Source organism: Mus musculus, chromosome 7, assembly GCF_000001635.26.
Source record: "Mus musculus strain C57BL/6J chromosome 7, GRCm38.p6 C57BL/6J".
Lineage (NCBI taxonomy): Eukaryota > Metazoa > Chordata > Mammalia > Rodentia > Muridae > Mus > Mus musculus.
Genome location: NC_000073.6, coordinates 66,252,470 through 66,278,359, shown reverse-complemented (window position 1 = coordinate 66,278,359; position 25,890 = coordinate 66,252,470). Strand labels below are relative to the sequence as shown.

The 25,890-nt window shown below is 50.6% G+C and overlaps 1 protein-coding gene and 1 long non-coding RNA gene across 7 annotated transcripts in view; one reads left to right on the top strand and one right to left on the bottom strand.

The window, feature by feature from the left end:
- The window catches only part of Lrrk1 (leucine-rich repeat kinase 1), a 129,597-nt gene extending 109,982 nt beyond the window's left edge, over positions 1 to 19,615 (top strand). For 5 of the 6 annotated variants that reach the window (NM_146191.3, XM_006540839.4, XM_006540838.3 and 2 more), the window contains 9 exons: positions 3,387 to 3,584; positions 5,266 to 5,543; positions 7,439 to 7,633; positions 8,471 to 8,622; positions 11,752 to 11,869; positions 12,819 to 12,935; positions 15,464 to 16,314; positions 16,521 to 16,622; positions 18,267 to 19,615. In NM_146191.3, coding sequence (NP_666303.3) covers positions 3,387 to 3,584; positions 5,266 to 5,543; positions 7,439 to 7,633; positions 8,471 to 8,622; positions 11,752 to 11,869; positions 12,819 to 12,935; positions 15,464 to 16,314; positions 16,521 to 16,622; positions 18,267 to 18,444 — 2,189 coding nt within the window. In that variant the 3' untranslated portion in view covers positions 18,445 to 19,615. Of the gene's footprint in view, positions 1 to 3,386; positions 3,585 to 5,265; positions 5,544 to 7,438; positions 7,634 to 8,470; positions 8,623 to 11,751; positions 11,870 to 12,818; positions 12,936 to 15,463; positions 16,315 to 16,520; positions 16,623 to 18,266 lie in introns of those variants that run through there. The other variant, XR_391340.4, reaches the window with a different exon arrangement.
- On the bottom strand, positions 559 to 25,737 carry Gm33442. Its single transcript, XR_003946791.1, has 4 exons — positions 23,075 to 25,737; positions 22,627 to 22,796; positions 1,139 to 1,307; positions 559 to 731 (listed from the first exon to the last, which is right to left on the bottom strand). It is a non-coding gene; the product is annotated as a predicted gene, 33442 (long non-coding RNA).
- Positions 25,738 to 25,890: the final 153 nt, after the last annotated feature.

The following is a 25,890-nucleotide window of genomic DNA, read 5'->3' as shown; positions in this document are numbered from 1 at the left end:
GGTTGGGGAGTACAAGATGGCGATCCAAGCCAAGTGAGGCCTTAATATTGCTACCTGTCTAGACAGAAGTGTGTGTTAGCAGAGACCACTCCTCCCATGTCTACTTTGTGCCTGCCAATGGCCTGGCACACATGGATGGGTAATCTGAAGTGGAACCGCCTGGAACCTCGTGGTTTCCCACCTATCCACTTTGTTCCCAGAAACAATGACTCTAAGACTTCTTATAGATGAGTAAATACTTAGGCCAATAATAGCTTTGGCTCTGTTCCCTAACTAGCTCATAGCTCAATAACTGAGTTTATTCTAGTTTATGAGGTTACTCACCTCTCCTTCAGTGTTCTGGAGTGAATCTCCCAGATCTGACTGTTTCCCAGAATCAACCTCTCTCTCTCTCTCTCTCTCTCTCTCTCTCTCTCTCTCTCTCTCTCTCTCTCTCTCTCCTCTCCCTCTCTACCCCCTCTCTTTTCCCCTCTCCCTCTCTCTCTCCCTCTCTCCCTCTCTCCCCCCCTCTTTCCCCCCTCTCTCTTCCCCTCTCTCTCTCCCTCTCTACCCTCTCCCTCTCTCTGCCAGAACTCTCACCTCCTATTCCCTGTCTTATCTCATTGGCCATAGGCCTTTTTTATTGACAGGTGATGCTTCTACTCAGTACAAGAGAGTCTCTCTACATTCTGATATCAGGCCGACTCCTCATCTGCAGGGCTCCTTCAGCCATGTCCTGTGCAAGCAGAAAGCTGCATAACGAAAGACAAGAGAATGAGGCAAACTTTGTAAAGGGATACTTGGGATGTTCCCACCCCACTACCCACCCCCCCAATCTACACCCAACACCCCACCAAGAAAGCCAGGAGGCAGCACACTCAGACCTGCATAGCAAATGCAGTCCAAGATCCCCAGTGGAAGGGGTCTTCAGTGCTCCCATTAATCCATTTCTGTTGCTACCACAGAATACCCCATGCTGGGGAATTGCTAAACAGTTGTTTGGCTCAAGGTTGTAATGTGTGAGAGAGCCCAGAGCTTGATGCTGGAGGATCTCCATACTATATCATCCCAGAAGGCAAAGAGTGAGAGAGTGGACAGCCAGAAGCCCAGAGGGGGTTGTATTTCCTTTTCTAACATGCCCACCCCTTGGCATGGCTACCTTAAGTTTTCCACACGTGAGCATTGAGGGGTGAAGGGGAGACACGGTCTAACCATAGTGCTCAGCTCAGGCCTCCTCACTCCAGCCTGTGGAACTGCCCCTTGTTCAGGATAGGTCACGCTGTGATCACAAAGCCAATGTATGTTCTTTTGGTAGAAAAATTAGAATCCTAGAAACGGAAAAGAAAGAAACCAATTTGCAATTCATTGAGGAGAATATTTGTTTCTGCACTGATCTGACAGACTTGGTTGACAAACCTCAGGCTGATAAAAGTCCCCTGGAAATCCTGGACCTAATGCAGACTATTAGAATTCAATGGTGCTTCATACCCAGCAGTGCCCATTAGAAAGTACCCTCCACAGTGGTGATAAGAAGCACCTGGAACTGTGGGTAACTAGGGAACCTTGAGTCCCAACTGGGTAATCTGACTAACGGAGTATCCAATGCATATGCGTTGACCCAAAGTCAAGAGCTGACAAGGGAGGAGCCAACCCCACAAAGGTCTTGAATAAATCTACAGAGGTTACAGCAGGTTTCTCCCAGGGCTTCACACAGGCCTGCCTAGGAAGTGGAATAGAAATGGGAAACAAAACAGTCAGGACTGGGCTCTACCCTGACTACTGGCTTCAAAGACAGATGATCCTTTGTGGACTGGCCACAGCCAGGGGTGCTGTCCTGAGTCTCCAGAGCCTCCTGCAGGCCATCCTGCATGAGATGCATGACTGTCAGGGGTGCTGGAAGAAGTGACAGCATGGCTGGAAATCACTCATCCCTGCTGTAGACCTTTCTCCTCTCATGTGAATGTCACAGGCCCGCAGCCATGGACAGATGTCCCGCTGGCTGATGATAGTGATGGTGGTTTTTCACCTTCACTAGTCCTGGCTACTTGATTAAGAATAAGGTAACCTGCAGTGACCCTGAGGGTGGAGGGGAAGGAGCCTAATTGCATTCCAAATAGTGCCTGGGCCAGGTTTTGAACACAGTAAGGGGATGCAGATGAAATAAGGTCACCGGTACCACCATGTGAGTGGCAGCTGTGGTGAGAACTGTAAGGAGGTTGGAGCCCCATGGTGGTCCTCCCTTAAGGGAACCTGGGAAAACTCACGGAGTGCCCAGAAACTGTCACAAGTGATAAGGCCACATTAGCTCTTGAGAAAGGAAGAGACTCGTGTTGTCATTTGCAACTGGAAGACTTGACTCAACTGCAGTAGCCTGAGGACCTCCCTTTGGGGCCCTTGAACACAGCGCAGAAAAGAATTTCAGGGTGACTTACAGTGAAGCACAGTTGGCAGAGTTGTCTCTTTAGAGTGACAGAGACGATGCACACTGTGGATGTAAGCAGAGGCCATCAGAGGGAAAAGGAGACATCTTTAAAGAAAGGATAATAGCACCCGCCTAAGACATGGGTGTGGCCACTCAGGAGAGTCAGTGCTTAAGTTCCTTAAAGTGTATATGTGCTGCAGGTGTGCCTGCCTGCATGTGTGCAGGTGTGTGTGTGTGTGTGTGCGTGTGTGTGCGCGTGTGTGTGTGTGTGTGTGTGTGTGTGTGTGTGTGTGTAATTTTGTACCTGAAATTAATGATCAGGCTCAAAAATCAAGCAAAGTTTAATAATTAAGTACAAAACTATGATCTAGGTCACCTATTACCCCCATCTTAAAGGCTCTCTCTCCCCCTTGACAAGGAAATTGCCAGGTTTTACTGGGTAGTTGTTGAGGGCTGGTTTGGAGAGAGGATACTACGGTAGGTAAACTCTAAGGTCTCCCTCCATCTGTCTTTTCTTGACTTGAGCTCTCCTCTTACAAGTGCAGCTTAGGGAAGGGGACTGACAGCCCTGAAGGCACTCTGGGTAGGTCTGTCAGTTGTGGTGATGGCTTTTGGTTCCCAGTCAGAGGGGAGGCAATCAAATGCTAGGTAAGGAGTCTCTTCCCTTCTGCCGTCCCTTTAGCTTTCCCTGACTTTCTATCCTGTCTTGGTCTCAGCTCCACAATACCAGCCTTTAAGTCCAGATTCTGGGCATCAGCATCATAATCCTTCATACAGTATGTACTTTCAAATACAAATCCGTCTTACCTGACCCAAATCCCTGTTATGCAGAACTAAGTATGGCAGACCCCCTGTGTCCTGTGACCCTTAGAAGCAGCCTGCCCAGCCTAGACCTGGGTCTACCTTGCCTTAGGTCCAGCAGGGAGGCCGCAACCTGCACCTGCTGTTCCTCCTAAAGAGCGAATGGCCTTGCTTTGTCCTGCAGACACCATGCTGCGGCACCTGAGAGCCATGGATGCCATGAAGAACTTCTCAGATTTCCGTCAGGAGGCCAGCATGCTGCATGCCTTGCAGCATCCTTGCATCGTGTCACTCATCGGCATCAGCATCCACCCGCTCTGCTTCGCCTTGGAGCTGGCCCCGCTGGGCAGTCTCAACACCGTGCTATCTGAGAATGCCAAAGGTAGCACACTCTGAGAGCATTCTAAGGGGCCATGCCTGCGGCCTACTCCTGGGAGGCCAGCAGAGCCCTAGTGCAGGAGACAGGGCCTTCCTCTTATCTCACATGGCTCTCTTGCAAAACAAACAAACAAACAAACAAACAAACAAAACCAAAGCCATGGGTGGTTTCGTTGAGCCAAAGGCCTTGCCAATTCCAAACATGGGTCAGGGTATCATGAGGTAGCCCAAGGGTTCACACTTTGGGGTCAGACAGAAGCAAATCTCAAGTCTTAAAAGAAGAGGGAAAGAGCCCCAACTGGGAAGACACAGTCTCTGATGAGATGGCACCATTGGTCTTTGAAGAGACAGCATCTGGTACCTTAAGTCCCAGCAGCATCACTAAGTCCCTCCTGTAACCACATCATCTACACACTGGGCACCAGTTAAGATGGCACTTAGGATCCCTTCTGCTGCGTCTTATTCCTCAAATAAACTTAAAGGGAATTCTGAAGGAATTGCCCAACTATCCCCAAACGGATGCCAGAAGTAGGGGGCTGGCTGCCTTCTCTAAGAAAGAACGGCTATTAAACCAGTCACTTCTCCACCTCAGGGAAAATGGAAAGGATTTATGCAGTGTCTCTATCTTTAGTTTACACTTGACTGCAGGACGAGGTTGGCCTCAGATGGGTGCCAGGGGGCTTGAATCCTTTTATGAAAACACACGCAGCCCCACCCACGGCGTACCCTGAAAGGATCCCTAAGAATGGAATTTCTGTCCTAAATGCATACGACTTCACTTAAAGCTGTTCTCTGTCCTCTCTGACATGAAGAAGAGCAAGAATGTATCGGGGGCATTTAGAGTGGTAGGGGATGTGTTAGTCACTGTGTCACAGTGACAGTTCTCCGTCACTGTGACAAGATGCCTGAGACAAACAACTTAGGAGAAGGGAAGGTTTGTTCTGGCTCCTGGCTTCAGAGACTTCAGGCCATCATCAGTTGCCCTTGCTCTTTGGGCCTGTGGATTGTGGTACTTTATGTTGGGGTCACATGACAGGAAAGATTGGCCATGTCATGTCAACTAGGAGGTTGGGGGGCGGGGTGAGTTAGAGTTCTTCAAAGGCGTGTCCCCGATGGCCTCACTTCCTTCCGTGAGGCCTGTCTTAGTTAGGGTTTCTATTGCTAAAACACCATAAGCAAAGCAGTATGGGGAGGAAAGGGTTTCTTTCAGCTTCTAGCTTGTGATACATCATCTTATGGAAGCCAAGGCAGGAACCTAGAGACAGGAACTGATGCAGAGGCCATGGAGGAACACTGCTGGTGGGCGTGCTCAGCCTGCTCTCCTATACAACCCAGGACCACCTGCCTAGAGTGGGCTGGGCCCTCCCCCATCAATCATCAATCTAGAAAATGTACCACAGGCTTGCCCACAGGGCAGTGGCAAGGGGGTTCATTTTCCCGGGTGAGGTTCTCTCCTCCAAACTGACTCTAGCTTGTGTCAAGTTGACAAAAAAACTAGTCAACACAAGGCCTTGCTTCTTAAAGGCCCCATCTCCTCCCAATAGTGCTATACAAGCCAACCCTGAAACCCCATCCAAACCGAAGTAGGGGAGTCCGGGGAAGAATGAAAGACAGGGTCGTGAATGATAATTTGATTCCATCTTAACGTTGATAGATTTGAACATAAATCCTGCTCTCTTCCCAAGATTCTTCCTTTATGCCCCTGGGACACATGCTCACCCAAAAGATAGCCTACCAGATTGCCTCGGGCCTGGCCTACCTGCACAAGAAAAACATCATCTTCTGTGACCTCAAGTCGGACAACATCCTAGTGTGGTCGCTGAGCGCCAAGGAGCATATCAACATCAAACTGTCAGACTACGGCATCTCCAGGCAGTCCTTTCACGAGGGGGCCCTGGGTGTGGAGGGCACCCCAGGTTACCAGGCCCCAGAGATCAGGCCTCGCATCGTGTATGACGAGAAGGTATCTGCCTGCCCCCCTCCCCCACCCCTCCACCCCGTCATCCCTAAGCCCAGGACCAATGAGAAGCCAGACAGGCAGTCCTGGGGCTCTGGGCTCACCTTCTCTCAGTAAGGGGGATTCTGGCTCTGACCAGAAGGTACTGGGGCCCTGTTTGTTAACAGACTGACCTCTGTACTTAGCTTTAGAAGTATCTTTTAGTGTGTGTGTGTGTGTGTGTGTGTATGTGTGTGTACGTGGGTACGTGTGTGTGCAGGTGTGTGTGCAGGTATTGTTGCCTGTCCGTCCACCTTAGTGTCTTCCTTGGTCACTCTCCACCTTATGTTTTGAAGCAGGCTCTCTCACTGAACCTGGAGCTAGCTCGCTGATTGACTAGTCTTGTTGGCCAGTGAGCTCCTGGAATCCTCCTGTCTCCACCTCCCAGTGTTGGGATTCCAGACGCACACTGCCACTCCTGGCGTTTATATAGATACTGAGGAGCTGGATATAGATCTTCACGCTTTCACAGTGAGCACCTTACTCACTGAGCCATCTCTCCAGCCGCAGCTTCAGACATAGCCACAAGAGTCCAGGATAGAAGTGTACCTGCCCCTAGATCTCAACCATCACATTTCAGGCACCGACTGGAGACTGAAGACCACCTTGCAGGGAGACAGGATAAAGGTGATAGAAGGTCCGGGTACCACAAGGTGCTGGTTAAGTGCCAAGCCAGAGGAGTGTGAGTGCTGGGGAAGTGAGTGTGGCTTCCCAGGCAGCTGCACAGCTAGCTGTGGCTGGGACAGCGGCTGAGTCCAGCTGCCTGCTCCGTAGCTGCATGTCATGCCGGCCTGTTCTGGCACCTCCCCCTTATCTCTAACTTACCTGTATTATACTTATTTACCTATGCATTTATTTAGGGGGCACCTGTGTGTAGAATTCAGTAAACAGTTTGCAAGAGTGAGGTCTCTCCTTCTACAATGTGGCTCTGGGGATCGAACTTAGATCATTGGACTTAGCGGCAAGTGCCTTTACCAGCTGAGTCCCTGTGTCGCTTGCTCTCTGGTTTCTTATCATTGCATTATTTCTAGATGGGTCACAGACTTTGAGAGTGACCTAACCGTGCAAGGTCATTGACCTCGGCAGCTGTGGCTGTTGCCCATAGAAAAGGCAAGCCAAAGCAACAGAAAGGAAAGACTGCTCAGTAGCAGGAGACGCAGACAAGGTGTCCACTGAACATGGAGGCTATGATAGAAGCAGTCACATTTAAAAACTGCTGCCTCCAGGGTGGAGAGATGGCTCAGAGGTTGGCTGCTCTTCCAGAGGTCCTGAGTTTAATTCCCGGCAACCATATGGTGGCTCACAACCATCTGTAATGAGATCTGGCGCCCTCTTCTGGCCTGCAGGTGTATATACAGGCAGAACGCTGTTTACATAATAAATCTTTAAAAGAAAACCTGCCTGCCGACTCCATCTCGGACATTCTCTTATGAAAGATGTTCTCTGACCTACGTGAGGTCTGCACAACTCTTTCCTTGCTGGTTTTTTTATGACAATTAAAACACATGGGACACTCCCTTTTTTTTAATGAATTTCTTATACAACCCTCTGGGGTCTTGGCTTTGGAGCCCTTAGTTGGCACCTGGTAGTTAACAATTTCTGTGTGAATGGCTATCATATGGATGGAAAAATGGATGGATGGAAGGATACATAACTAATACGGGTAGAAGAAAGGATAAATGGATGGGAAGATGTGGTCAGAGGACTGTCTGGATGTTTGGACAGGTCAGTTAAGTAGATAAATTGGTAGATGGACTAGGGAGAGCCTGGTTGTGCCCTCCCGTTCCTTACTCCTCAGGGCCAGCTTTCTAAGGTTGCTGGGCCCAGGCAGGAGACCTAACTCGGCTTGTCTTCCTGCCCAGGTAGATATGTTCTCCTACGGCATGGTGCTATACGAGCTGCTGTCAGGACAGCGTCCTGCACTGGGCCACCACCAACTTCAGATTGTCAAGAAGTTGTCCAAGGGCATCCGCCCAGTTCTGGGGCAGCCGGAGGAAGTTCAGTTCCATCGGCTGCAGGCGCTCATGATGGAGTGCTGGGACACAAAGCCGGAGAAGGTACGCAGAGCAGAGCGGAGCCTGGCCTGTCTTCCCCTGGTGGTAGGGGCTGTGGGACTCCAGTGCATGTGTGTGCATGCTCACTTGCCCTCGCTAAGGACAGCTGAGCATCTTGTTCATCTTGTCCCGGTTACTCTGATGGGTCTAGTCTTGGGGTATGTGTGTGTGTGTGTGTGTGTGTGTGTGTGTGTGTGACTCTGTCTGTCTGTCTGTCCTTGGAAAGTTACCTTTCAAATTTTGGAGTTTTTCAGATTCTTAAAATATTTTAAAATATTAGTTGAATATACCCACTCCAAATATCCAGACTCTAATATGCTCTGAAATCTGGAACTTTTTGACTTTTGCTCAATGTATATATCAAATGAATTGTGGTAATATAGTCCCCATCCAAAATCAGACGGAAGGTACATATCTCTTTGGAAGATTTGCTCAGAGAAGCAGGGCCTATATTACATTTTAAAAGAAATTTCCTTGTTTGTTAGAAAAGGACTTTAATATCAAACTTAGCACTTGTCCATCAAATCAGATAGTTAATTAATGCAATATGACTAGAATATGAGAAAGATCCCTTACAGAAGTTTATGACCCTGGACTTAAGGTAAGACACAAGGTATGCCTTTGACTCCAAATTACTATAGCCATGATGACACGAGGCTATGAATAGCATGCATCGATTGATTAATTGATGATTGATTGATTGGAGGGGGAGGTGTTTGGATGCCTTTTCAGTCACTCAATCCTCCGAGTGGGAGGATTCACACAGTCCCCTGGCTTGGGCCAGGTGGCCCTGTATGGGGGACCACACAGCTGTGCTCACTAGAGACCTCTCTCCCGCAGCGCCCCCTGGCCTTGTCCGTGGTGAGCCAGATGAAAGACCCAACCTTTGCCACCTTCATGTACATGCTGCCCTGTGGGAAGCAGTCGGCCTTCTTCTCATCCCAGAGCCAGGAGTACACTGTGGTGTTCTGGGATGGGAAGGAGGAGTCCAGGTAATCTCTTCCCCTGTCCTTCCCTGCACACTGGGAACAGAAAGCAGCGATGCCGGTGGGGTGTATTATTGAGCAGACAGAAGAATGCAAAGCCTGGTTGTAGTACATTCAAAAGAGAAGAAGGGCCAGGTGGGGGTGGCAGAGGCCTTTAATCCCAGCACTCAGGAGACAGAGGCAGGCGGATCTCTGAGTTCAAGGCCAGCCTAGTCTACAGAGTGAGTTCCATGACAGCCAGAGCTACACAGAGAAACCCTATCTCAAAAAAGAGGAGGGGCACAGGTCTGAAGCTAAGGGAAGCAAAGAAAAGGTTGGATGTGTTGGAAACCCAATTCCAGGAAGAGAGGGAGAGTGTTGCTTCGAGATGAAGTTAGCCACATTCTGAACACGGACATTAGATGATGCTGAAGGTGGAAGGGTGAGCAGCCAATGGGGTGGGATTACGAAGCCAGCAGACCAGAGCCGAAGGAAGGCAGGAGGCTGTAGCAGAAGGGTCGCTGTCTAATAATTGGCTGTGGGGCAGTCTCTTCTGGTTTCAGCTCTTTTTCATAGAAAAGTGGCAGGAAGTGAGAATGGGGAATGAGATATCTGAGAAGAAAAGAGAAGGTCCAAAATGGTCACCATGATCTGGGGAGCCAGGGTGCCTGCAGGGAAGTACAGAGACCCACTGTAAGTTACAAAGAAACCCACCAGCCTGGCTATGTGACTTCTGCTCACTCCAACTCCTAAGACTGAAGATGGCTGAAAACCTGACTGTTTCACCAGGAAGGAGAGAGGAAGCAGGATGTGAGGGTCTTTCAATGGGGCATTTAGAGAGAAGGCTCGTAGGACCTGAGACGGTAAAGTAGGGAGAATACACAATGGCCCTAGAAGGTCCCCAGCTAGATATGACTCAAGGCAGAGTAAGCTAAAGATCCAGGAGAGGGTCAAGAGGCAGTTGACGGTCAGCATCGTGTGGCCAGAGAGCAGTCAGTAGTAGAAGGCAAGAGGTCTGCTGTAGGGAAGACCCACTAGGAGGAAGAAAGAATTCCTGAGACCCAGAGGCATGGGAAGGAGAGTGGCAAGAGACGAAATCTCCATGGAATGGAGGTTTTGTGTGATGGCCTTTAGGGTTGTCCGGTGCAGGCTGCCCCTTCTGCCCCCAACACGAGAGCTTTGCAAGTTAGTGTAGTCTTCAGATGCTCTCAGTGGAGAGCATTTACAGGCCTCACAGTCTGCGAGAGGAGGCTTAGACGACGTGAGAGTTGACTAGGGTCGGATCAGCAGAATGGACTCTGACATTTGCATGGATCTGAGGCTCTTAAGCTGTCAGTGGGGACATGGACAGAGGGAACATAAGTTCACAGTTCCAATTCTTTGCATTGGAGAGGACCAAAGGAATGTCACTGGCACTCCGGGATCTAGACATAGTCTCTAAGTACCAAGGAGAAGCAGGGTTTATCAAATGGCTGTCTCCAGGACTGGGCCTGGAACATTTGACACAAGAGAAGCAAGGAAGCAGGCAGAGGCTTCTGGGAGCATCTTAATGGGACCCCGGAGTCAGCCAGGTCTGCAGATGCTGGGACAGACCCTCTCTCACCCACCTGAAGATGTTTGCTTTCCCTTCATCACAGACGTGAGCAGGATGCTGGAGAGAGTTGGACCTGGGGGGAAAAATGATCTTTTCCAGTAAGAAGAAAGTGTCCTTAAAAACTCCCACCAAAGAAGGGAGAGTGAGGCAGAGGGCTTCTACTTGGGCACACAGAGCAGGGAACCTGGAGAGAGAGAAGATCAGATGCCCAGACTGATCCGTGGAAGAAGAAAGGAAAGAAGGCAGGAAAACCAGGGCAGCACGACACTACTATGGTTAGACTCTGGTCTTTTCTCCGTAGTTTTTATTTTTCTTACAAAGTGTCATTAATTTTTTTTCAATACATAGGAGGAAAGACTAAAATGAATAGACAGAACTTTGAAGGAAGTTTAGTTTGCAAGTTTTGTATCCATTTTTATCATCTGCAGTCGTTTGGTGTCAGTCAGGGATGGAGAAAGCCTTCTAAAACCTGGCTCCAGGAAAGAACTCATAGTGTGGCTCCTGTCCATTGCTCCACTTCCTCTCTGACCGGGAGAAAGAGCTGTGCGCTCTGGGGAGTGCGGCTAACCAACTAAACACTCCTCTACTTGGCTTCACTCCCTTCTCCATGCAAAGGACACTGGGGACATGTGGAGGGGCAGTGGTGCTGGACACATCCTGGCCTGTGAGCCAAGAGCTTGCTCTCCTCACTAACTGTGAGCTGTTCTCAGAGTACCCAGGTTGGAGGTGTGTCTTGAGCTCCATCCATTCAAGTGTAGACTTTGCACATCTTATCTTTAGCCTGCAGCTGTCTACTAAGCTCAAGAGGCTGCCTCTGTTTCTGTGATGGGTGGCCTCTGGTCAGTGGGAGAGCAGTGAGCAGACCAATGGAGGTGCCCTTTGTCATCATGTTGGGATGGTTGCATGAACCCTTGGAGGTCACAAAAGGAAAGGAGGCTGGCTTCCTGTTGGAATGCCCTTTCTCTTCCATGTTCAAGCCTTGCATAGCAGGCAAACCCAGATGTACCCAATGGCATGAAGGCTGGTCCTTGAGTCTCTCAGGATGTGGCAAGGTGTGCGTCTGATTTCAAGAGGTGAACAGGGTAGCAGACAGCGTCCTTTGTGTGTAGTTACCTTTGTGTCACTGTGGGCAAAATAACTGACAGAAACAACTCAATAGTGGATAACTGATCCAGACTCACTGTGTCCAGTCCCTGCTGTCTCAGCCCCCTGCCCTTGGGGGGAAAAGCACGGTGGCAGAGGCTCTTTTACTTCTGGGAAGACAAGATGCAGAGAGAGGAAACAGGAGAGACAGAGAAGGTGGGGAGGGAGACCGGGGTCCTGATAGATCCTTCAAGGCCCTGCCACCAATATCTCATCCCCTCCAGCTAGCCTCGCCTCCCAATGTTGCTAGAACCTCTCAAAATAGTGCCTACATCTGGGAACCAAATCTTTAAAACATGAACCTGTGATAGACCCTTCATGCTTAAAGGATTACCCCTGTTCCAAGGCCATTCCACCAGCCTGGGGAAGGAGGTGCCCCTGGCTATCTGAAACTAACTATATGTCGTTGCTAACCACAGGAATTACACGGTGGTCAACACAGAGAAGGGCCTTCTGGAAGTACAGAGGATGACCTGCCCCGGGATGAAGTTGAGCTGTCAGCTCAAGGTCCAGAGCTCAGTGTGGATAGCCACGGAGGTAACTGCCAGCCTCCAGGGTCCGTGTCAGGGTGAGCGTTAGAGGGGGACAGTTCCCAGGGGGACCAGACTTGTAAAAGTACAAGATGTCAAGATCAACTTGTCCCTGAGCGATCCCTAAAATAATGTCATCGATCCTGTGAGGTAGGTCACCGGGGGAATCACTGCTGGCTCCTGCTGGCCACCAGCTGGAAGCTAGGATTCAGGGTAGTAAGAATAGGTAGAGATGCTCAGCGGGAGAAACTGGGTGTGTTGATGGCATGCTGGATTTCCTCATAATAGTGTGAGGGCCATGGAGCATAGCTCATCTCCGAGGACCTTCTGCCTCTGTATGCAGAAGTCATGGAAAGATCCAAGTGGCTGTCCTATGAGAAATCCAAACACCGCTCTAAATCAAATGCTCCAGGTTTATGAGTAGGGGAAGGAACATCATAATGCTTCGACATGACTGTTTAGAAGTATATAGATCTCCCAAAACCCATAGATACCCATGGCACTAAAGCCTCATCGATCTGTTTTAGGAGAATACACAGAGAGATCTCTAAGAGTACCTATTCCGATACAATTCTTTATAGCAACAATAAATTCACCAAATATGTTTAAAGGTGATGAACAGAGGAGGTGACCCCATATACATCCTTGAGGGGGTAAATACAGGACTCTGCCCATGGCACACTGTCACTGTATCGTGACTCCACTTTGCTAGTGGTATACTCATGCATAGCCGAAGGGAGCTTCTGAGACGCTCCATCCCCCACTCCTCAGGACCCTCTATGAGCTAACTTTCTTCCAGACTGTAGTTTTCAAACAAAAAGCAGAAATGAATTAGCAAGCAAAATGCTGCCTTTAGAAAGGTACCAAAGGGGTTCCCCAGGCTGAAAGCATCCTCATAGGACATACCGGTCACTTCCTTCTCTAGCTCTTACAGTGAGCTTGTCTGCTTTTTGCAGGACCAGAAAATCTATATCTACAGCCTTAAGGGTATGTGCCCATTAAGCGTGCCCCAGCAGGCCCTGGACACCCCAGCTGTCGTCACCTGTTTCTTGGCAGTACCTGTTATCAAAAAGGTAAGGTGGGGAGAGGACATATTCAGGTCTGTCACCAAGTGTGGGAGGATCTCCTTGCTGAGAACAGTGGAGTCACACCTTTCTGGGCCACCTTGCCCAGGTCATAGCCAGCTTTAGAGACACAGGCAACCACCGTTAACCTGTGCCTACCGTCCATGAGCAAATGCCAGTGCCCCTGGCTTAGATGAGGCTCACGCTGGTGCGGATGATGAAGCAAACACGTGGCTCCTTCTCTTGATAAAGGCATCAGGAGCCTCTCCTCTGCCCTGGCCACTGATTTTTCTGATTAGTGGGCGTAGCTGATTCCCTTTCATCTGCCTCTGCCTTCTCTCAAAGACTTGCTTTCCTTCCCAGGCCTCAGTCCTTCATTGCCCAGCATTGCCCAGCATTGCCCAGCATTGCCCAGCATTGCCCAGCATTGCCCAGCACTGCCCAGCATTGCCCAGCATTGCCCAGCACTGCCCAGCACTGCCCAGCATTGCAGAGCAGACCCACTTCCTCGCCCTCCTAACCCCATTCACTCAGTGTGCTCCCCAGCCCCAGCTCCACCGCACCTTGGCATGGAATCTAGCCTCACTAGGGCTGGCAAGGCCACCTCTTGACTGGCCCTGGGCCTTCTCCTCCAAACAGTAGACACGGGAGCTTCACCTTCTCTTCTGGTGAACTGTCAGGAACTCCTCTGAGAAGTTGGGTGGCACTGCTTGCTCTCCCAAGCTCTGCTTCCTTCCCTGGATCCAATCAGGTCACAAGGGGCCTGTGGGTAAAACGCGTGCCTTCCACCAGTGCATAAGCATCACTTCCTAGCACAGCTTTTTATAATGTGCGGCCTGCCCTTATGTGGTCCCCATTTGTCCGCCTAACATGAGGATGATTGAGTAATGAAATAGGTCTCTGGACCTATGGAGCCCAGAGTTCCAGGCTGGGTACTTGGAGCTAAAGGTTGCTATGACTTTGTATGTCGCCAAACCTGTGAGCTTTTCTCTGCACCCTGATCTAGCTTCATTTCTTTATAAAAGGGACAGAAAATGGGTATGAAATGAACCTTACAGTCATTTATGACTGTAGCCCCAGGAGCACCCTAGGCAGCTGGGATCTCTACACCAGAGGCTGGGAGAAACGGACACAAAGCATTATTGAAGGGCCCTGACAGCCAGAGCCCCAGCCAGGGCTCACGTCTTGCCGGAGCAGGGGAAATAAAGCGGACTCTGTGTGAGCCTCCTGCGCAGGGTGCCTGCCCCCGTGGAGGTTGACCTGCGGAGGCCACACAGGGCAGACCGTGCGTGCATTCTTGCACAAGCACGCTCACAACCCACCGAACGTGGTGTTCCCCACGCCGGCCAGCAGGGCCAGGATCCAGAAAGACTTATGGCCTGTTTGCTCTGGCTGCTTTATTGACCTAGATCCTGAAGATGGATTTTGAGAAATTTTCCTAGGGCTCCTTACTGTGGATGTTGTGTGAGAGGCCACTCACTCTACTACCCTGAACAGCTGCCCACCCCGCTCCACACAGGCACCCTGACTGCTAACAAAGTGGCTTTCTGCCATTCCCCCTGGCTAGATAGAACAAGGCTGGGGTCCTGTCATGAACTCTGACTTGGTTCTGTGGCCCTTTTCCTGACCCACTCACTCTGTATCTGCTCTGCTCTGCTCTGCTCTGCTCTGCTCTGCTCTGCTCTGCTCTGCTCTGCTCTGCTCTGCTCTGCTCTGCTCTGCTCTGTGAGACACCCCTGGAAGCCTGTATTTGGCTTTGTACCTGCAGCTTTGGCTTCTGCCTAGTAACCTCTGGCGGTGGCTACAGAGGAAACGGTGCTTCGTGGTAAGTCAAACTCCTCAGTAGTGTCAGCCCAGGCTCTTCAGAGTGTGGATGTGGGCACATGGGACCAAGACATGCCAGCAGGAGAGTTAAGCTAGAAGCTCGTTCTTCCAGGGTCATAGATTGTCCACTTGATGGAAACAGTGGGATCCCGGGCCACAGAGGTGTCTCAGACTTAACCCTTTCCTGTGCCAGTGCAGTGCCCAGGTGACAGTGGTGGGCACAGAGACCTGCCCCCTGCTTTTCTGGAGTTCTCCACCGTGTGAGCAATAAACAGAACTCATGCCTATAACAGCTGTCATGTTAATAAGCTATCTACAACAGGGAGAGCATTCTGCCCTGCCTTTCATGAGGCCTTCATGGCATCCAGGAAAGGCAGCTCCCCGCTGCTCCTCCAGCAAGGGACCAATGCCAGGTGGTGGCACCCTTGCTTGATGCCCTCAGCACTATGGGCACTGTTCTCCCTGGCTTACCTCTTGCCTTGCAGCACCAGTGGTGGGTGTGGCTTTGCTGGGGCAAGGCTACATCATCTCTGGACAGAGTCCTGAGACCCCTGAGCAGGCCAAGATTTCAAAGGCTTTACTTCTCTGAGGCACTATGGAAGATCATGTGACCACTTGAGGCACATAGAGAGATGAGTCTGGTGTCTGTGGTTTCTCTCTTCGCATGTGTGACATGAAAGAATATTGTGTGTCCCTGTCCCTTCCCCCCACAGAACTCCTTCCTGGTGCTGGCAGGCCTGGCTGACGGACTCGTGGCTGTGTTTCCTGTGGCACGGGGCACCCCAAAAGAAAGCTGCTCCTACCTGTGCTCCCACACAGCCAACAGGTCCAAGTTCTGCATCCCCGACGAAGATGCACGGCAGAACCCTTACCCAGTGAAGGCAATGGAAGTGGTCAACAGTGGGTCTGAGGTCTGGTACAGCAACGGGCCTGGCCTCCTCGTCATTGACTGCACCATCCTGGACATCAGCAGGCGGCTGGAGCCCTACGCAGCTCCGTCCATGGTCACGTCACTTGTGTGCAGCTCAGACTGCAGAGGAGAGGAGATGGTCTGGTGCCTCGACGACAAGGCCAATTGCTTAGTGATGTACCACTCAGCCACCTACCAGCTCTGTGCCCGGTACTTCTGTGGGGACCCCAATCCTCTCAGGGACACGTTTTCTGTGCAGCCTTCAGTCCTAGAAACCCCAGGCAGTCACAAAACCACCTCAAAGGGGCCTGTGGAAGAGTGCATCGCGGATGTGAGCATCATGTACAGCGAGGAGCTGGGCACGCAGATCCTCACCCACCAGGACTCGCTCACCGACTACTGCTCCATGTCCTCTTATTCTTCGTCCCCACCCCACCAAGATCCTAGGTCCCCTTCCAGTCTGCCCAGCTCCCTCACCAGCTATTCCAGTGTGCCTTTCTCTGCCAACTATGAAGACTCAGACAGGCTGCAGGAGCCCAGTGTCACCTCTGACAGAACTGAGCATGACCTGAGCCCCATGGATGGGGAGACGTTCAGCCAGCACCTGCAGGCTGTGAAGGTGCTTGCTGTCAAAGACCTCATTTGGGTTCCTAGGTAAGCTTTGTGGTGTGGAAGTATCATTTCTGAGCCTCTTGCTTTGGGGCTGGGGTGAGTGGAACCCGTGGCTTCCTTAAAGATTCCCAGGTCCATCTGGGCCGTTCTGCCGAGCAGGCCTTGCCATTCGGTTTTAGAATTGAGAGTGATCTGGATAGCACAGCATCCTGAGCCAGCTCTTCCCTGTCTTGATTTTGGTCCTTTAGACATGGAGGAGATATCATTGTCATCGGCCTGGAGAAGGATTCAGGTGCCCAGCGGGGCAGAGTCATCGCTGTTTTAAAAGCCCGAGAGCTCAATCGGCACGGGTAAGACTGAGAACCCTTCTATATGGCTGGGGGGAGGGGTGTGGGGAACCTTAGGACTCACTAACATGCCCACTAGACAGCACAGCAGCCCTGCTACCCCCTGGGCTCCCACAGATAAGCCTCTGGATCCACCAGTGTGGCCACAGAGTCAAACAGAAGCAAGGTAGGGTCCTCCAGGCAGCTCCTGAGGTTCAGCATGGTGGCTGAATAGAGCATCAACCACTGGCCAAGGATATCTATTTCTGGGCTGTCTGTGTACCTGTGGATCAAGTACACTGCCAAAGGTGTATCACCAGGGCCAGATTCAGCTGGGATTGAAACGAAGGTCTCTCCAATTGGTTCACTGTCCTTCCTTCCAAACAGGAGAGGTCCCCCCACCCCAATGTTAGGGGACCCACCAGCCCCCATGAAGCACCAGATAGGGCCAGGTGACATGGCCCCACTCTGCAGCTCCTCTCTCTGAGCCTGAGAGTGTGACTTGATGCTAATCTGCAGTGAGTAGCGCTAGGAGACATGCCAGTCGCTGCTGTGAGGACAACAGTCCAGGGCACAGCCTTTGTGGCCAGGGAGATGGGAGCCTGGCATTAAGCCAGAGTTCTTGGCAGTGTTTATCCCTTACCCTGAAGCTCCCCATGAAAGTCCCTAAAGCCAAACGTGTGAAGTATTTCCCATCGTAGTAGATTCACTGGCAGCATGCGCTGTCACTCATCCTTGGACAAAGGTCTTGATTCATCTTTAATATCATCGCACAGTCCCATTCTGCCCAGAGCAGGACAGTCAGTGACAAACAGCCAGTCACTCATGCCACATCCAGTCGCTTGCCTGCTAGTGAGTCTGGGATCTTCTCTGTGAAATAAGATCAGGCTTTGCTCCTGAGCCCTGGCTGACCTGGCCAAAGGAAGCTTTGTGTCCAAGCTGGGCTTTGGGAAACAAATGGGTCCTCAGAACCAGGTTGGTTGACCTTGGCATACCTACTCTGACTATACTGGTATCCTTTTCTAGTCACCCCCCACCCCCACCCTGAGACAGGTTTTATCAAGAGTCGGCCACGTTTGCTAGAAGCAGAAAGACCCGAGTTGGCCAGCTAAAAAAGCAAGGAAGGACCAGAGACTCTTGATACCTTGGTGAGAGAGAGCCTTCATGTGCAGTGGGGCTCAGTCACTGGGCCTAGGAGGAGGAGATACAACCAGACCCAGAGATGGGCCAGCCGCCCTGCAGAGACACCATCAGGACAGAGAGAATGCCTGAGCAGAAACTTGCTATGCATGCACAGGCCATGCACAAACAGCTCACAGCCTCAGAAACAACGTAAAGAGCCGTGGCCTGAAGATAGTAGATCTTCTGCCTAACATATTCCCCCCTGTCTCCTGAGTCTGTCATCTTCCAGAGCGTTAGTCTACAGCCAATGCTTGCAAAAGTAAACGGGTACCCTTGGCCTTTCAGGTACATTATAAGGTCCCATCCCATAGGCCGGATTACCAGGTAGAATCAGGACTTCCAAGTTCATTCTAGAGCCAGACTGAGCTGTTTATGACACCCTCTTAGTAACTCCGCCCCCTTCAAGGATATCCATGAAGAGGGAGGCCCCACCCTGACCTAGTGAGGACTCCTGTGGGTGATCGTAGATCCCCCATCTCTCTGCAGGGTTCTGGTGGATGCCGCAGTGGTGGCAAAGGACACCGTAGTGTGCAGCTTTGCAAATGAAAACACAGAGTGGTGCCTGGCTGTCTGGAGGGGCTGGGGCGCCAGGGAGTTTGACATCTTCTACCAGTCCTATGAGGAGCTGGGCCGGCTGGAGGCTTGTACTCGCAAGAGAAGGTAATGCCTATGGAAGGGCCTCCGAGTGGAGCCAGCAGGTCCGAGCCGCTGCCTGACCCCTCAACTCCAGCCCTCCTAGGGCACAGAAGACAAGTGGGTTCTTTGCTAAACCTTCTGCTAAGAAGGGCTGAGAAGCTAGGAGCTACTGGTAGTTTGGGAGTTCTCAGGTTCTGTGGGGAAAGTTACCAGCCCATGGGAAGCCACAGGGATTGGTTGAGAGAGGCCTCCTCTTGCCTCTTCCATAGGCTTCCAGGAGCCGGGGAGAGTGACCCCACTCCAAGCCTTCCCGGCATAATGAATGGGCCTGTCCGTTTTTTATCGCCAGGCCTCAGATGGAATTACACTACAGAGTCTTGGTTGAGGAGCAGTTCAGGGTAAGGTGGGAGGAGGGCTGGGACCCCTGGCCCTCCTTCCCCCAAAGACCCCAGTCTTTCAGCCTGTTTCACAAGGCTCTGAATCCCTGGAGTGTGAGGCCCAGCTTGGTGGAACTGAGATCGCATCTCCTGCTCGGCAAAGGCTGCACATGGGAAACCCCAGAAGGACCTGGGCAGGCAGCATTGCCCAATAGCAGAGATGAATGGATTCCTTCAAGAGTCATGGCCGGAAAGCCCAGTGCAAGGGTCCCTGGTCTCCCTTTACATTCTTCTCCCCCGACAAAAGGAAGGAGAAACCCAATCTCTGGGCCCAGAGAAAGGGCCTGTGTTTATGACTTGGTAAAATAAACTTGGACACAGCTGGAGCACAAGCCCTGTTTGTTTGCACATCATAATCTTGTTTATCACTTTAACAAATTAAGTAATATCTCAGCGGTTAGGCCTGGTTGTGAAATCCCATCGTATGGGACTTATACTGAATTATGTATTTGCCAAACATTTACTGCCCACGTGGACAGCAGATGAAGAAAAGGCAAGTTGTTAACAGGGTGTATGGGCACAACGGGGACCATTTTATAAATCCTGTACACACGTGTGCACACACACCCACATCTTTGCCGAGCCTCGCCCTTAGAGGATGCCTAACCTAGAACTCACGTTTGAATGTGAGACTGTATTTGGCTCGGGTTACTGAACCTTTTCTAGAATTAAATTATAAAAAAGAAAACGTTAAGATGTGCCGCGGGGTGCGCATGCTGGTGAGACTGGTGTCATCTGAGAATAAACAGACTTAGACGAAAACATGGCCTTTGTCTCTTGAGTGCGACACACAGGCTCTGGCCTTCCCAGGTCCCCTTGTTGGCCAGGGTACACATGGGCCACCCCTCTCAGCCCACTGCTGGGTGTTCCCAGATGCCCTGTAGTGATTCCCATGGGCAGTTGCTTTCCTGTTGGCCTCAGCTCTGGAGAAAGCTAGCTTCTCATTTCCTTTCGTGAGCCAGGCTCTGAATCCTAAGGACCAGACCTTAAGCACTATGGGTGCTGAAGCCCTCGCCTCTGTTTCCCACCCTGATCTCTACGGGGAGCTTTGGAGGTCACTGGCCTTTCTTCTCCCTTGGAGTCCCAAAGCTGCCTGCTTGGATCTCCAAACAGGAGCCCGGCCCTGACTGCGCTGACTGCCCTGCGCCTGCACCCTGTGTCGCTGGCTCTCAGGCTGCTGTGCTACAGAGCAGCCTCCCAGCTTTGCAGACTCAGCCCACCTTTAGCCTTTAGTGCCTCATCTTCTCCTGCCCACAGACAGAGCCCTAACCTGAGCCTCAGAGGCAGGGAAGGAGGACTTTCACCAGGAACCTGAAGGGAAACAGCTAATGAACTTGACTACAGAAGACTTGGAAACCTAAAAGAGACCCGAGCAGTGGTGGCATATAACTTTAATCCCAGCACGCAGGAGGCAGATCTCTGAGTTTGAGGCCTAGTCCAAAGAGTGAGTTCCAGGATAGCCAGGACTACAGAGAAATCCTGTCTCGAAAACAAACAAACAAACAAAGATTAAAAACAACAACAACATAAACACCTATAAGGAAACTGTACCACAAAGGTAAACAACTGACAGAAAAAAAATCCACAGAGCTGATGAGATGACTTATCACATAAAGGAGCTTGTGGCCAAGACTAAAGACGTGAGTTCAATCCCCAGGACCCAGGTGGTGGAAAGAGAGAGCTAACTCCAACAAGCTGTGTATACACACATACTAAATTAATAACTATCATCTTAAAAGTATATTTATAACATAAATGAAAGATGAGCAGTTCCCTTACCCTGTATGCAAAATTCATATTCATCCATAAGAAAAAAAAAACACAATTGGAAAACAGATAAATGTCATGCCTAGGCTGGTGTCATAAAGAAACACGGCCCCTCCTCACGATAAAATGGCTTCCGTCACCCTCAAGTTATAAGGACGAAAGGACCAGCCATGGTTTCTTGAACTCTTGCTGAGCCACTAGGCAATGTCACACTGGCAATCACCCAAAAGACACTCTGCTGCTGAGGCCTCTATGCTCAAGAGGGCAGGGGTGACAGTGGACATCCAAACAAACTAAAGAGCAAGAGAGGAAAAAAATTGAGAGACCAGCAGCCAATGACGAGAGGCTGGGGGCAGCCCAGATGGGGTGGTGCTGCCGAGAAACAGTGTTTATGGGAGATCTCAGGGCCTCACATAGCAGAGCTTACACAAGCAAAGGCCCTGTGAAGGAGCTGGCCATAACTGGGTGACTAGACTCCCATCAAGAAGGGAGTGCCCAGCCTGCTCCCCACCCCTACCCCACCCCCACACCCAGCACACTATTACAGGTGTCCAGTGCAGCTACTAGGAGTGCACCATTGCCCATTGAATAGAGATCAGGCCAAAGAAATAGAACCAGGTGGGGTGTTAGTTGTAGTAGCTGTACCCCCTTGTACTCAACAGCTTATTTTGCCGGTCTGCCATTTCCCAGAAGCCTTTGCTAGTAGTGGAGCCTGTGCTCTATTCAGGCAGTTTGGTTGTGCTTGAGTAGAACTTTTCAGAGCATCCTTAGGAAGTCAAGAGCTACGGCAGGCATGGTGGTGCGTGCTTTTAGTCTCAGCACTCAGGAGGAGAAGGCAAGAGGATGTCTGTGAGTTCGATGTCAGCCTGGTCTACAAAGCAAGTTCCAGGTCAGCCAGAACTTTGTAAAGAGAGACGTTGCCTCAAAAACCAAAACAAAGCCAGTCCTGAGACAGGACCCTGCCTGTATGCTCTGACCACAGCCAGAAAAATGAACCCAGACTCCGCCTACCAAGCAGATGCTAGCAAGATCGATTTCCATGATAATACCCAAGTGGGTCAGAATGTCATGAGCATGTGTTGCGTTGGGAGACAACCAGCCAATAATATGAAGCAAAAGCACAGTGGGTGAGAGCTTCCCAGGGCTCCCAGACACCACCACTGCACTCTTGGTGTAGAAAGGACAGTCACCCTTATGCCTGAACTCCATGCTGTTCACCCTAGAAGAACAGCCAACAGCCTGCCCCAGGACAACCGAGGACAGCCAGACCCCATGTAGCTTTGTATCACTTGCACTTACAGCAGCCTAAGTAACCTCTATGTTATCTTAGGGCCAGGTCATTCCTGATTCCCACGGGCTTTATGTGTAGCTCAGTCACTCTCCATAGATGCTTATCTTCAGTATGGCTTCTGAGACAACAGAACCCATCTTTGTGGAAGAAGCCATATGTACTTTGTAAAGAGCATCGATGTAAACATGCCTTAAGTTTTGTTGTACGCCTGGGACTGAATTAAGTGTCATCGAGAGATTCCTTTTCCAAAAGTTTGCTGAGCTTAAATATGGCTCGAATATACTGCCCCGAGGTCAGACTCCAGAAATCTGGCCGAGCACCAGCTAACTAAGGCTGATTTGAGTTTGGTTTTCATCTCTTCATGGATTATTATTCTGCAGCCTTCTATAAAGCTAACACACACACACACACACACACACACGAAGGGGCTAGCTCCAAGGTAGGGAGGAAGTTGGAACCCTTGGTCTTCAGCATCCAGTAAGTCAATAGAGCAAGTCATCCTTCTAAGATCTAAAACGTTAACCAGCTCGGGATGAAAACGGTAAGGAAGGATGTGGAACGGGGCAGGCCGTGTGCCAATTTCATTTCTGGTCTTTCTCTCTTCAAACAATACAGGACAGTAAATACTTACAAAACATTTCCATAGTGTCACCGTCAGTCACCCGAGGAGAATTTAACGCCTTTGAGAGGAAGTATTCAGGTTCCATGCACTTACCACAGGATCTCATATGAGGGACTTGCACCTCCATAGACTTGGTCCTTGGTGATTGAAGAACTGGTTCATTTCTCCACATCAGGTAGATTTAGGAGCCTGATACACACAGCATCAGCAGCAAATAGGCAGGAACCATGACACTACTCCACACAGCCAGGCACAGAAAACTGCTGGATCAACAGAGGAGAGGACACCAGCACATTAGGATTGATGCATCTCTTTGACTTAGGGGCAGAAAACTCCAGAAGAGAGCACCCTCTTCCTGCCTGAAGGGTACATCCAAATGGCTGCCAGGCACCAGCCCCAATCCCTGCATCCTTGGAGCCCACAGAAAAGGGCCCAGGGTCAGAAGGAGGATGCACACCGCTGCTTCACAGTAGGATCTCACCACGTGCGGCTGTCACAAGTCATGTGGTAGAGGCAGGGACTGCCCACATCACCCCCTCACCAGATCTGGAGGTTCTAGGATATCCCTCCATGTCCCTGGAAATGGCAGAATAGACCTGGATCCGTGGTCCACTGTGGACTTGTCACATTGCACGTGATCCATATTGCGACATACTTAGGATGGCTATCACTCTCTGTTAGCCACAGGAAGCCTGACCCGTGGTCACATCCAAGGCACTAGGGTAAGGGCTTCAGCTAGCAGATCCTGAGGGGATGCAATTCACAGTTAACCCTTCAACCCCTTCCTTATTCGAAAGGCTCCATGGTGGACCTTTGGAACATAAAACCCAACCAACCAAAGGCAAGAGAAGGTATTCACGATGTACCGAGTGAGGCCTTGGGTGTATGCAAATAAGAATCACACACATAGTGTTTTTCATTTACAAATGTATAAAAGATTTAAAAGACCAGAAGGACACACACCAAAATCTGATCTATGACCATTTCTGGCTCCTGCGGTCACTATTGGTTTTTGTTGGTTCTCTTCTGGTTTAACTGAGTAATTTCTTTTATAATAAGACTAAGATCTGAGTTATATTTTTTTTTAAAAAATCACTTTAAATACTATAAAAATGACTACTGGGCTGACACGTGGCCTTTCTTGCTGCGGCTGGTCTTGCCTTGGGACTCTGAGCATCACAGCAGCCAATGCTAAAAGAATAAGTTTTGTCAGTGTTTTACTTTCCAGAATATAGAAACGATCCACTACTCAAGCAAGACTCCAGCGCCTTGCTCCTTTAAGCCTGGGAGGAAATGTCATTTCTCCCAGGCACAATCTGCACAGAGAACATTCCAGTACTGTAGATAATGCTGCCCTTGGGGTAGCAGACTGCTTCCTGGAACCGAGTCTTCTAACTATCTGTAGCAGGGGCTGCAGCTGTCACATCCGGTCAGAACCCAGGAGTATGTTGGCCCTGAAAGACCATCTCTCGAGAAGGTCGGGACAGATGCAGAGATGCTGTGACACCTGGACGGAGATTCCCATACCTTTCAACTCCATCTCCTGTGGGAGTTTCAGAAGCACAGGAAAGTCTGTTTTTGAGTGTCACACCTCTGAGAAGCATGAATGGCCTCCACCAGGCAGTGCCAGACCACCTGGCCAATTGGAACAACTTTTCTCAGCATTGGAGCCTGGCCTCAAAGCCAGACCTTTAGCACCATGGTGCATCCTCACTCCTTGCCAGAGCCTGCTTCATGCTTCCCTGCTGATTGTTTTGTTTTGTTTGAGACAGGGTTTCTCTGTATAGCCCTGGCTGTCCTGGAACTCACTCTGTAAGACCAGGCTGACCTCGAACTCAGAAATCTGCCTGCCTCTGCCTCCTGAGTGCTGGGATTAAAGGCGTGCGCCACCAACGCCCGGCGCTTCCCTGCTTATAAAGTCTGTGAGGCAGAGTCAGGACTCACTCACGTGAATGAGCCTCTGCACAGGCTGCTGGCTCCCCACCCCCACCCCAACCCCTCAGCTGAGCTCTTAGGAGCTATGTGATACTTTTTGGTGGCCCCATGCTCTCCTGACTCCACCGCCCAGACACACGCCCCTAGGCTCCCAGCTTCCGAATCTACTTCAGTCTAGGTATACCGCCCTGAGACTTCATCAGTTCCAGTACGTGCCAGCCTCCACAGGCTGCTTCCAGAAGCCATGGCCCCTCAGAGTGCCCAGTACACCAGAGCATTTTCAGTTTAATGGAGACACTGTTCTCACACAGCAATACTGTCTCCCTTTTCTGTCTCCACTGACAGACACACTTTTTTAGACAGATGACTAGTGGGCTCCTTGTGGTTAAGCTCTAAGGCCTCACAGACACTCCCATCCTTAAGGCACACCCAGCCTCTGTGGGCCACTACTTTGTAGCTCTTGGGCACACGATACTCAGTTTCCCTTCGCTATACTGAAATGTCTGAGATAATTAGCTTTTTTTTTTTTTTTTAAAAATCTTTATCTCACAGCCTGAGATCACCCAGGTCCATTGCTTTGGACTTCTGGTGAAGGAACCAGACGGTAATGACCTAGACTGAATGGCAAAGCTAACTGTCTACCTCACAACTAGGAAGCAAAGAGAAAAACCAATCAGGGTCCCTAAATCTCTCAACGCAGGAGGCTGATGGACCCTAACCACAGAAGGGCCTCGGTCTGAATGGGAGGAGCCAATGCAAAGAACCCCAGCGTGACTTATCCCAAAGGGACACAAGGAAGAACACGCTCTATCTACCAGGGTGCGTGTTTATGTTTCCTTAGCTCCGGCTATACATCCCTGAGGCCTTTAGGCACGACACACCACCTCAAATTCCTCACACTGTGGCCTGAGAACAACAGGGGTTTCCATCATTCACCAGAGATCCACACCAAAACCCATCACTGTTCACTCAGGTACAACTCTGGCTTTGGCCTCTAAATCAGTCCCTCTCAGGCTTGGGTTTGGCCCCATCTTTAGTTCCAGCCTCAGTTGAGTCTGTGGCAGACCTGACAGGACTTGGCATACCTTCTAGAAGATACTCTTCTATCCTCTGAGCCATACCTGGCCCCTGCTCTGGGAGTACACACTGGTTTCTAGAAGGGCACAGAGCAGATCTCCCTCAGCACAGAAGCTAGAGCTGCCCACCACACTCCTCCTCAGAAGGGCATCCTCTGAGGGGTACTGGGTTCTGTGTAGGGTGAAGCAATCCCATGTAGAACCACCACCCCTCTAACTTCAAGGACCATACCAGCCAGCCCTTCTCACACAGGACAGCCTCTGCCCAGATCTGCAGGGGAAACAGGAGGAGAGAGCAGGGGTGAAGTGGAAGAGACCAGAAAATGCCTCCTCCTCTTGAGGTCAC